Source organism: Aspergillus terreus, genomic scaffold (assembly GCF_000149615.1).
Source record: "Aspergillus terreus NIH2624 scaffold_7 genomic scaffold, whole genome shotgun sequence".
In the NCBI taxonomy this organism is placed as follows: Eukaryota; Fungi; Ascomycota; class Eurotiomycetes; order Eurotiales; family Aspergillaceae; genus Aspergillus; species Aspergillus terreus.
The window spans coordinates 59,410-71,895 of NT_165930.1; the positions used below are offsets into that span (position 1 = coordinate 59,410).

At 48.9% G+C, this 12,486-nt stretch overlaps 3 protein-coding genes across 3 annotated transcripts; 2 read left to right on the plus strand and 1 right to left on the minus strand.

Moving 5' to 3' along the window:
- Window positions 1-2: 2 nt before the first annotated feature.
- Window positions 3-1,267, minus strand: ATEG_04950 (TauD/TfdA dioxygenase family protein; the record flags this gene model as incomplete). Its single annotated transcript, XM_001214128.1, has 4 exons — window positions 3-178; window positions 237-381; window positions 538-1,055; window positions 1,105-1,267. 4 exons carry the CDS (start codon window positions 1,265-1,267, stop codon window positions 3-5), a joined length of 1,002 nt encoding a protein of 333 aa, XP_001214128.1.
- A 523-nt stretch (window positions 1,268-1,790) lies between these two features.
- ATEG_04951 (uncharacterized protein) lies at window positions 1,791-3,527 on the plus strand (the record flags this gene model as incomplete). The annotated part of the gene is made up of 6 exons (XM_001214129.1): window positions 1,791-2,036; window positions 2,093-2,218; window positions 2,271-2,489; window positions 2,547-3,044; window positions 3,115-3,207; window positions 3,252-3,527. The coding sequence occupies 6 exons, from the start codon at window positions 1,791-1,793 to the stop codon at window positions 3,525-3,527; spliced, it is 1,458 nt and encodes a 485-aa protein (XP_001214129.1).
- A 3,001-nt stretch (window positions 3,528-6,528) lies between these two features.
- Window positions 6,529-9,276, plus strand: ATEG_04952 (uncharacterized protein; the record flags this gene model as incomplete). Its single annotated transcript, XM_001214130.1, has 1 exon — window positions 6,529-9,276. The coding sequence occupies one exon, from the start codon at window positions 6,529-6,531 to the stop codon at window positions 9,274-9,276; it is 2,748 nt and encodes a 915-aa protein (XP_001214130.1).
- Between the last annotated feature and the right edge of the window lie 3,210 nt (window positions 9,277-12,486).

Sequence of the window (12,486 nt, forward strand, 5' to 3'; positions counted from 1 at the left end):
CACTATAGATGGGCAGCTGGGAGCTTGTCCATGATACCCAAGTCCTCACGTCTTGATTTGCTTTGAGGGTCAAAGTAAGGGATTTCACCAACGCCCACTGCCCGGTTCCCACTACGCAGACCAAATCCTTCATGATCACTCGTGGCTGTGTGAAAAACGCTCCTATTATCCCAGATGGCTAAATGAATCTATTAGCATCTGTGGAATTTAGGGAGATATATGAAGGGACGGCACACCTATATCATTAGGCTGATTCCACTTGAACCGGACCTGTAAATCGTGGCCATAGGTGATGAGGTCGTGGAAATGCTGAAGCATCTTTGAACTTTCTTTCCGGTTAAGCTCATTGATATGACTGGCGAACGAGCCTGGAAATGACATCTTAGTAAATCTTCATCAGAGGACATCTGGTACCGTACCAACTGGAAATATCGATTTCCACCCGGTAATCGGGTTCGTCCGGACGACCTCGGTCTCTGTCAGTCACTTCCTGCTCTCCAGGATTGGTGATACATATGGTACGAAATGGCAACAAACCGGATGTATGGCCTCCAGTTCGGATCCGACATTGACAGGAGCGCCTCTTTCGCCTGTGTACATTTCAAACCTGCCAGACTGCGCGATACGCTTGAAGCCCTCACCAACAAAGGTTGCCGTAAGCCCCTCGACAAACCCTTGATACGGTCTACTCAGTCGATCATAAATTTCGTATCCACTTGCCCAGAGCGTATCCCCACCCGTTTTAGGAAGCTGTGTAAGCCTCAAGGATGAGAAGTCCGCCGGTGCCCTCTCAAAAGCAATATCACTATGCCACACTGCGGCCATTCGAGTATAGTCTGATCCCTTGTAGAGTTTTTTGCGGCCTTCGGAATCAATCGTACTGATCTGAGGATCCGGGTCACCGAATTCGCGTCTGTCATTGGTGACTGGATGGATATGCAGACTGTGACTCTTGGGCCTGGTGGTGAGGGAACCCATGAGGCTGATGATGGTTTTCTGCGCCTCGTTTGTCAGGTTATCCTGTGCCCTAAAAAAGACAACACCCCTTTCTGCGACTATTCTGAATTAGTTTATGACATATAACGGAGTTATAAAGGGATTTACCCATCACAGCTAAATCACGGATGCGTTGTTCAGCATCAGGGTGCTGGAGAATATCGTTCATGATGTTGCACGACCCTTTAGGGAATTCATTCCCTATAACAGGAGTCACCATGACAGGATTGAAACTGTCGAGAGATCCGGACGAAGAAATTCTCGGGGCCATGTTGCAGAGTCGGCTGTACGGCACTTTCTGTTTTTATCAATCAATTAACAATCCAACTTGATGCTTGAAAACTCTGCCTGGCGATCTAGTCTGCCACCTGATCTTGGCTTTATATCCGCCGGAAACACTATGATTCTCCCTACATCAGAGCCATTGCGTCGGATATCGGCGATAGGGGATTTGGCCAACCCCCGCGGATTCATCGGCCGTCGATCATAGCCCCAACGACCGACGACGAATAGACGTACGCGGCAATTGATATGTTCAGACAGCTCTTTGCATTGTTGAGCGAACTTGGGAGAACTGCCGATCTTCCTCCAGTCGGGCCATGATCTAAGAAATGGTTAACGCCGAAATCCGCTTCGATGCGGTCATATGTTCCCCCACAACCTCACCAACCCTCAATATACATGTGGCCAAACATGAAATATGTAACTTTCTTTATTACTCCTCATTATCCTGGAGATTAAGTGTCCCCAAGCAGACTCCACGGCCTACCTGATATTGTCAAACTTCAGCCATGATGCCCGCCTATGATGAGAGGTTGTCCTTAGGCCAAGGCTCAACAAAAGACTACCATGTCAAACATGTTGAGCAGGTTGATGAGTTCACCCCTGAGGAACAATGCAGCATTGTTCGTCGCATCGATAGACGACTTATCGTGATGCTTGGATTCCTCCATACAGTTGCTCTAATCGATCGTGGAAACTTGGGAACGGCTGCTGTTTCAGGAATGAAGGAGGAGCTACACTTGGTCGGAACACAATACGTGAGCGAACAAATCATATAATTTGCATTGTCTCACTGACCTTTCGTACTTGATAGAGCACTATCGCCGTCGTCTTCTTTCCACCATACATAGTTCTGCAGCCCCTTGGACCGGTGTTAATTCGAACCATCGGCCCCATCCCATACCTCACTGGCGTTTGCTTCATTTGGGGAGTCGTCATGGTGCGCACATCTCCCTATGTTGGGGATATGAGACGACCCGGGACTAACACAGTCGCAGCTATCCGCAGGGTTCGTGAGGAACTGGACACAGATGGTAGGAATTAGAATTATCATCGGAGCTCTGGAAGCCGGGTTTTTCCCAGCATCGGTATACCTCATCGGGACCTGGTATACCCGGTACGAGATCCAGAAGAGATACGCTGTATTTTACCTTCTTGGATGCGTAGCTGCAGCTTTCACTGGCATCCTGAGCTATGGAATCTCCCACATGGTAAGTCAAATATCATATCATCTACCCTGTGTTTCGTACACTGTCTCACTATCATAGGGTGGGCTTGGAGGTCTTGGATCTTGGAGGTGGATTTTTGTTATTCAAGGCTTGATCACCTGCGTCATAGCTACTATTGGTGGTTTTGTCCTTGTCGACTTTCCGGACAAAATGAAGAATAGCAAACGCAAATTTCTTGAACCAAGGGAATATGATCTGATCCTGCAGCGGATTGAAAGGGACCGCTCAGATACAGTTGTCGAGCCCTTCAATTGGCGGCAATATCTCGCAGCAGGTCTCGATCTAAACATATGGGCCTTCGGATTCATATACTTTTCCACAACTACCACCGCATATGCAATCTCATATTTCCTACCCTTGATCTATCGCGAAGGCATGGGGTTCTCCATGGGGGTTTCTCTCTGTTTATTTGCACCACCGTACGCTGCGGCGGGAATAATCATGTTCGTCACGTCCTATATCGGAGATCGATGCCGCATCCGAGGCCCGATCTTGGTCTTCAACGCAGTCCTGACCTTGATTGGGTTACCACTGATGGTAAGCCACATCGTCCGTCCCTTCTCCTCTTGCGTGGGTGATGTACAGGACAAACAACTAACAAATACAGGGCTTTGCCAAAGAAAATGGACCACGATTAGTGGGCTGTTTTCTCACTACTATGGGCGCAAACTCCAACGTCCCTGCCGCAATGGCATACCAAGTTAGATGCCGCTGGTCTACTTCTTCGAAAATCTGCTAATTCAGGCCCAGGCAAACAATGTCCGGGGACAATGGAAACGGGCTATTTGCAGTGCGATATTCGTTGGCCTAGGAGCCTCTGGCGGAATGACAGGTTCACTGGTCTTTCGAGAGCAGGATGCCCCGACGTACCAACCGGGGATCTGTACTTGCATTGGTTTGACCGGCTTAATAATAGTACTGGTCGTGCTCCTTTCTATACGCCTGCACTCGCGGAACCGTCGGGCAAGCCGTGGGGAGATAGTGATTGGAAGCCTGGAGGGCTTCAGGTACACATTGTAATCTGGAAATTCCCCAGTTGCTGCTTTTTTCTCCACATATTTCCCGGCTAGGCGTCATGCATCAGTCAGGTTCTCTTATCGTTTCAAGTACGATCTGCCCAATTCGCGCGGCGCAAAGCACATTCCTTTCCAGGACAATGCGATCAAAGATCAACTATCAGTCGAAACAGTCTGCGCGCCTCCGAAGCCAAAGGCCTGAAACCCCTTGAGTCAATTCCAAGTGAGACTCCAGGATTTAGTGGGATCTGTTTTGCCTTTATAGGGAGTCTCGCGCTCTAGCATCGCTAGAATTTGCTTTGTAGAACCATCTGCAGATGGGGAATCTGGCTAGTATGAAGAGCCTGGAGCTTCAGCATGTAAATTTGCTTTTTCCTGATATAAACTGAGTACGACAAGTCCATATATTAACATCATTTATAGTATTACTTGCGATGGAACTGTTCTTTAATGCATACGGTTGGCTGGTCAGTACACTCTGCGAGCCATTCACTATTTAAAAATGGCTTCAATTGCACCAGAAGTGAAACAGGCAAGTTTACCGTGGATTTCACCGCTCAATGAAGGATACTCTTAGACGAATTATTGCGTGCTCGTGGGCCACGGAAAGGGGCGACACAGGTATGTTTAAGAAAGGGCATGGTTGGAATGTGCAAGACATTTCCCACCCCATAAACTTTTAAAATCGGAGCTACCTAGGTATGTGATCGTAACTTTACTTTAGGGGCCGGCGTGAATCACAAGCAAGGGACTTGCTCATCACCCATAAACTGAGAAACATCCCATCCAGGGATGATTCTGAGAATTCATTATTCCGCATCGTTGCTGTTGACTTTGCGCCCTAGGCGTAGGTCAGTTGCACTGATCCTGTGCCATCTATGCTGCAGATATGATAGTAGGAAGGGATAATATAAGCCAGGTCTTGATGTGTACATTGACTTAAAGGCCTACTGGGGGTACAAGAACAAAACCAGGCATATACAGCTTATCGATGTTTCTAGCCCAACCTACAGCGGGCCGAGGATAGTACCGTCGGCTCGGCATGTAAACAAGTGACCCATGACCAGAAATTGGGTGGTTATATATGGTATATTCCGCCAGCCTCGGTGACTACGGAGTATAGCAATAATATGATTCAAGAGGTAATGGTGGGGGTTTTCATTGCACTCACACCCACAGAAAGCATAACACAGAGCATCGAGACCAAAGCCCAGAGCGTTCTTCCTTGTGGGTATATATAATCGCCTTGTTGACGAAAGAAGGAATGGTCTAAGCTCAATATAAGAAGCCTGGTAGGCCGTACACAGTAAGATGCTGACAGCATAAATAGTGAGCAGCGAGTGATAGCGCCAGGAAATATATATCTCCCCACAACCATCAACTGTTCCGGGTGCACCATAACAAGACAAAGGCATATCTGAAACGCATAAATACACAAGACGATCCGCATAGCCAACGCTCCACCCCGTACAACAATATTATGATAGAGAGTGTAGATATGGTTCGGTCCACAACTCGGAGTAATTACCTAGCTACCAGGGCGTTACTAGACACCTTGGCAGGAGTCATCATAGCCAGCGCGGTGAATGTTGTGGGAAACATCATTTGCATCACTACGTCGCAACAAATACACAAAGGCATGATTCCAGAGATAGAACAAAATTCCCAACAGATGAAACTACGCCCGTCTGTGTGACATCTGAGGTTAACAATTTCAAATGACTTTATCCAGGTTTGGCTTCTGGCTTCCATTGCAACTGGTTCGACTTGTTGTACCGTATTGACGCAGTGCAGAACCCGATAGAGAGGCAGCTACGAAGGCTCAGGCACAGCTTCAATGCTTAGAGCATGTGTTCCTAGGCCATCCTGTACCATCCAAGCCGGATGTCCGCCGAGGACCTCCAACCCCGCTCTGGTTTTCCGAGCGTTGTGGGACAGAACGAGATCCGTTTGCCAAGGGTGAGACGTCGAGAGTCTAGGCCAAGGCCAGATAGATTAACGTATATTGCACCTTACCCAGAACCGTAAGGCACACCACGCTAAAATCTGATAGCCTGTGCGGGTTGGCCGGTACACTGCGACTTCCCCCGCTTCCGACTCCCGATATCAGGAAACTCGGCATCGCGAGCTTCAATGTCTCACTTTCCGTGACGTGGGCGGCTGGCTCACGAGGCGTATCCTGTCCAATCCAGATTCCAGCATTCAGCCGTGGAATGCAAGAGACAAGGAATGTACCCTTGTCGCAACGCTTGCCTCTTCGAGAGGAACCCCTCATCCTTCTGCCAGGTACTCAATCAGGTCATCGATGGTGTTGGTTCGTTGCTCGTATGTTTACTTCAGCGGAATTGGGTTCCCCATCCACCTGATTGCGGGGGGGAAATCTCTTCGCCTGCTGCCGAGCCACTTCTCATACGGAGTACTAGCTCCATCCTCCCCACGCAGTCGCTAAGTAGCTGCGCTCAAGCGACGTGGAAGAGAGACCCCCACACCTTCAGCGAGCAGCACAAAGTGACCATACTCGACGCTGAATGATGATGTTTACCAGGAAGCAGTTGACAACAGCAAGGATGGGGACGCGAAGAGGGCAGCCAGTATCTTTACACTGCCAAGATGAATCGATGACTGATGCCCTTCGATGATGGGCAACAAATGGGTGTTGTTGACGGACAAGGCGCAAGAAGTGGGAATCTCATCACATGGTAGAAATCTACCCAGGACTCCCTCGGTATCAACAGAGCCTACATCCAACCCGGGCTTAAGCTTAGCCCATAACAAGGTAAGGGTTGGATGGCCACACAGCTGGACGGACACCGACGATCGTCGCCCCTCAACCGCGTTGAAGTAGATAAAGGGCTCCCCCGGATCGACTGGAGCACTGATCGACTGATGCAAGCTTCATTTCCCCTTTCCCTTCCTCTTCCACCCTCCCGTGGACTTCGAGGCCGCGTTGAGAAGCCTCTTCATTCCAAGGCAAGGATATCCTGTCGATAGGAAGCTTCATCAAGATGCGTCTTTTGCCGGTTCTCACAACGTCCGTACTGGTCGTAGGGGCCATTGCTGGCCCTACCCCAGCTCCGGCATCGTCAACTATACTCGCAAGCTCGCAAGGCCCGGATGAAGAATCCATTGCCGCCCTGGCCCAGAGCATCGCAGAGCCTACCACCACCGCCGCCCCTGCAACCGCCGCAGGGTCATCGGCAGCCGAGGCAGCCGACGCGCCCCTTGCATCGAGCATTGTCCCGGCTGCTCCGCAAGAGTCTACCAACGACCACATCCCTGCGCAGGGCTCCCAACCGGCTACGACTGGCCCCAGCCCTGAGACATCTGCACCTGCAGCCGGATCTGCCTCCACTGTCGCAGTGGATGGTACCCAGGCTCCCACAACCCAACAGACGGAGGCATCCTCGCCTGCTGCGACACCCTCCAGCACCGGAACGGCCAGTAGGGAAGCCTCGGGTCTTTCGGCAGACCTCGAAGGTCTTCTCTCATCCCTCACAGGGTCCAGCAGCAGTAGCAGTAGCACCGCGAGCCTTGGAGGCATTTTCGGTGACCTTGAGGAGCTACTTCAGGGAATAAAGAACCTACTGGATCCCGGATTCCTCAATGAGGTTACGAGCACCTTCAAGTATCTGTCCACCGGCCTCGCTCCACCGGTGGACACCGACCTCAGAACGGTCGTGACCAATGCGAACACCCTTCTGAGCTCCTCATTCGTCAGCAAGGTGGACAACTTGATCGATAATGCCAACGAGCTTTTGACTAAAGAGAACACCAATGAGATCATGGGCCTTATTAAGAATGCCAACAAGCTCCTGTCGCCGTCATTCGTCACAAAGGTGGACAGCCTTATCGACAATGCCAATGGTCTTCTTACTTCTTCCTTCGTTTCAAAGGCGGAAAACCTTATCGACAACGCCAGCGAGCTATTGACTGCAGACGATACGAAAGCCATCAAGAGCCTGGTTAATAATGCAAACGATCTCCTGACACCAAGCTTCGTCTCCACCACCGGCAAGCTGATCAATCAAGCCGGCCCTCTTATTTCAAAGGCTGGTCAGCTCCTTGGAGGTGATAACGTGGATGCAATTGAAACCCTCATATCAAACGCCAACAGCCTCCTGACATCCAGCTTCGTGAACCAAACCTCCAGTTTGATCGAGGAAGCCAGCGCCCTCTTGTCCCCATCCATCGTCGATACACTGACAGGCCTGCTGGGCAGTGTGGTCTCTCTGCTTCCTGAGCTCAAGTCCTTCCTCAAGCCGGCTACCTTTACAGCCCTGGAGAACCTCCTCACCAATGCCAACAAACTGCTTACAGCACAGTTTGTGCAACAAACATCAAGTCTTATTAGCGAAGCGGACGGCCTATTGACGCCTGCGCTTGTTAATGGTCTGAAGGAGCTTCTTAACGATGTGGTGACGATAATGCCCGAGCTGAAGGGCCTCCTCACAAAGTCTACTATTTCATCCATCACATCACTCCTAGGCAATGCCAATAGCCTCCTCACCCCACAATTCGTCAAAGAAACGTCGGCACTGATCAGCGAGGCCGGTGAACTATTGACCCCTGCTATCGTGGACGGACTGAAGTCGCTCCTGGTTAACATCTCGCCTCTCATCCCGGAGCTCAAGAAGTTGCTCACACCGTCCACGCTTTCATCCATCACATCGCTCCTGGGCAACGCCAATAACCTCCTTACCCCCCAATTTGTTAATGAGACATCAGCACTGATCAGCGAGGCTGGTGATCTATTGACTCCCGCTGTTGTTGATGGGTTGAAGTCGCTTCTGGTAGACATCTCTCCTTTAATCCCAGACCTCAAGAAGCTGCTCACGCCATCCACGCTTTCCTCCATCACATCGCTCCTGGGCAACGCCAATAACCTCCTGACCCCTCAATTTGTCAATGAGACGTCGGCACTCATCAGCGAGGCTGGCGATCTATTGACTCCCACTGTTGTTGATGGGTTGAAGTCGCTTCTTGTGGACATCTCTCCTCTAATCCCAGACCTCAAGAAGCTGCTTACGCCGTCCACGCTTTCGGCCATTAACTCCCTCTTGACGAATGCCAACAATCTATTGACCGCTAAGTTTGTCAAAGAGACTTCAAACCTTATCAGCGAGGCTGATGACCTCTTATCCCCCGGACTGGTGAGCGGGCTGAAGGAAATTCTCAACGATGTCGTCCCCTTGCTCCCGCTCCTCACGGACACATTGCTTACGCCGTCCATGCTCCATTCGCTGGGATACCTGGTCACGAACGCAACCGATCTTCTCACCCCAACATTTGTCTCGGAGACTTCAAGCCTCGTCAGTGACGCAGATTCTCTTCTTACCCCACGGATTGTGGGTGGATTGAAGGACTTGCTGACGGACGTCGTCCCGCTTGTCCCTGCTATCAATGAGACATTACTGCATAACTCCACCATCCACTCGCTGGGATACGTCTTGACCAACGCAACCACATTGCTCAACCCAGCATTCGTCAATGAAACATCCAACGTTGTCAGCCATGCTGATGACCTGCTTACACCGTCGACCGTCAGCTCCCTGGGCGAACTGCTAGCCGGCGTGGATGCTATCATGCCGGACCTTGCAACATTGCTGACACCAGACACCTTCAAGGAGCTGTCCTCGCTGCTTGATAACGCCGACAATCTCCTCACGCCCAAGTTTGTAAACGAGACTTCGACCCTCATTAGCGACGTCAGTGCATTCCTGCCGTTGATTGATGCTATATTGAAATCGCTGTAATGGCGGCTATGATTGTCCTGGAATGAGTAATTGATATGACGATTAATCTGGCATGGAGGTGGAATCACTTTGCTAGCCCCTTACTGCTCAGACATGTTTAATAATGAATGATTGAATTTGCACATAAGCGGATGATTTGCTGGCCTGGATGAGCCTTCCTCTTAAATGTCATTTTTACGACTCCTGGATTGTAGGTCACACTTCGTCGCATCAAAAGGGGTCTTGACGGCCTGTGCCAGAAATACACAGCAGACTTGAATCTTCGTATTTCTGGTGCCCCAACATCTCAGTTCTCCTTTCGGTATATTGTACAACCTCTCATCCGTGGATCAAGTCAGCTGGTAGCCTCCCACCGTCTTCCACGGGCGACACAGGGGCGACCAACAATGACACCGCTGTATGCACACTTGACGAGAGATTTTTAGTACAGTGCTATGAACAATTCAAGAAAGCTATGAAGTACCTAACGCCTTGCCGCCCTTAAACCTCGAAAGAGTTGCAGGACTGCATTTTAGGAAACTGGAAGATTGTCCCATGCAGGAGGTCAATTTTATTTTAGGTTCCATTCATATAAAAAAGGGTAGTGGTAGTAGATAATTGGTACTCCGTATAGATTGATTGCCTGCTCCAGGCTGTTGTTGGGAGTATGTGACGCTAATCCGAATAAGGAAGGTGATTATCGACTGGTCAGTCTTCTCTCACAATGGCCACCATATTTGCAGAGGATAGTCTCATTAGTATACGACTGTCCCTACGGTAGTTCTCGACCGCAGACTTTGCCTGGGACGACAATCAAGGTATTGCCACCACGGAACATACCGTAAAAATTTCCAACCTCGGTGCTCAACATGAAAACCATACCACACATCGTTGACATCATAGCCGTGGCGTACCCAGAATATAAGTAAGATATTGGTATTCAGCACTCTACATGGTAGCCATGATTTTCGATTAATTTATAGGAGGGCCATGTTGCCTAAACTGCAGAAACGCGACAGTCTTCAAGGCGTTAGTCTTGCAACCCAGGTTGTGTGTATTTGTATCATCACCCTTTTTGTTGCTCTGCGATATATTGCCAAGTATAAGCTGAAATTAAGATTTGGTATTGAAGATGGTATGTGCAATATGCATGGTCAGCTGGTACATTCTTCTAACAGTCAAGCCTCCAGTACTCTGCTTTATTGCATGGGTAGGTATACACCAACTTCTTATGCACCATTAAGTATTGATTGCAAAGATAGCTCTTCTATATGGGCCACTGTGCCTGTTCATTAACATGTGAGTCATCAATGTGCATGGCACGATACTATCCACTAAACCTTTCTCAAAATCACAGTCACATATCTCTATGGTACCGTTGTAACAACTGGCACGATGACGCCAGATCAAATGGAGTCAAAATTCAAAGTATGACTACCGGCTGCCCCTATTTCACCGTCTAACTTGCGTAGTAGGTGTTTTATATTTTGTGCATTTTTCTATCGTTCCTTATGATCCTTGTTTGTCAAGGCTTCACCCTACTATCTCTTCATTATCCGGGATTTTCCAGCCACATCCAGAAAAGTGCATTTGGTCTATGCCTTTACCGTCTCATCTATGGCACTATATTGCTAATATTTTTGGCAAGATCTTCATATGCTCACCTATACATGCATATTGGCGAGATTGGCGAAACGCAACCAGTTCAAAACGATGCCTGAACCGACCCGCAATAATTATTGCGGACTCCAGTATAAGCGTTGCCACGGACCTCGCAATTCTCATATTCCCTCTTGCATTATCCTGGTCATTACAGATGCCTTTTGCAAAGAAGGCAGGTGTGGTTATTATCCTCGGGGCAGGAAGTATCGCGATCGGGTTTAGTTTATATCGACTGATACTGGTCAGCCTGGGGTCAGACACACCAGGTCAGATTGCGGTAATACTGAAAATACTCCTCACAGAGTTAGTTTCCCTGCCCAACTTTACATAACAAAGCTAAGCCTCTGAGTGTGTAGCAATGCCGAAGGGGGTATAGGACTGATATGTGCCTGTCTGCCGCCGTTCAACAAGTTCGTCCGTGATTTTGTTGAAAAATGGCAGAAAGCTCGGAATTCTCCTGTGGTCAAGACGGATGAAGCATATGATGAAGCGCGAATCCTGAAATGGTCGAACCGTGCCTCGAGTACGCCGGAAACCAATACAGGGGGTCCTCTGGAGACATGGCCAAGAGACTCACGAGGTTCAATGGGATAAAGTTTCTCTCGCATTATTATTTATATATATATATAGTGGATCAGAAACAGTAATTAAGGCATATATAGAGCAGAAAACGCAGTATGCGCGCGCAAACACATATCCACTCCAACAATGGCTCTGTTCACTATGGTCATGTCTTTGATGGCAGTGGGCCTCTCGCAGTAGCGCAATCTATGCCATCAGGGAAATAGATTGAACGTAAGAGGTTGAAAAAAAAAAAAAAAAGAAAGAAAGAAAAAACAAATCTTCCGCAGAGAGGTGCTTCTCTTTAAGCTTCCTCAGAAATTAGGCCCGTGCATTTGTTCTGTTCAGATATGCGAAGCCTACTCCGTAAAGTATGGATATTTAGCTTTCTTTACCATACTTGGGCTACATAAGTTGATGTTGAGCCATCATGTCGGCCTTGCGAGTCTGGCTGGCCTTCATTCTCTGGAGATGAGGCCAGTCTGGAGCTTCTTACATGCCATGGCGGTAGAAAATGGGACTCAATACCATATGCGTTATTGAAAGAGCTATTGTGAAATTTGGCTGAGAGGCCCTTGAGGTTCGTGATCTACTTTTTTGCAAGAATCTTGATAAAGAAGATCTTGAACGCTCCCCCCGTTTGGTCTAGCAGAGATAATCTCGATGGATCCCCTGGTTTATTTCAGACTTCTTCAAAGCCAATCTCTGCTTACTCCGGTCCCCTCCCCCCTTCTTCCCTTGGGTGTTGGGAGATGGCGGTCTGGGTGCCTAACCAAGGGGATAAAAGATCACCGGTATAGGGACTTTGCCAGCCATGCGACTTATATCTGCGTGGCCGGTTGAATGGTTTATATAGTCAGTTGCTAGTCATAGGAACCACTTTCCCAAGATAACACCATTGGTTACCGGTGGGCATAAGAGAGTAGTTACATACCTGCGCATTGCACCCAAGTAGAAATCAACCAACTCTGTTAAATGTCGCAGTCAGAGAAAAGCATTGCCCCATTT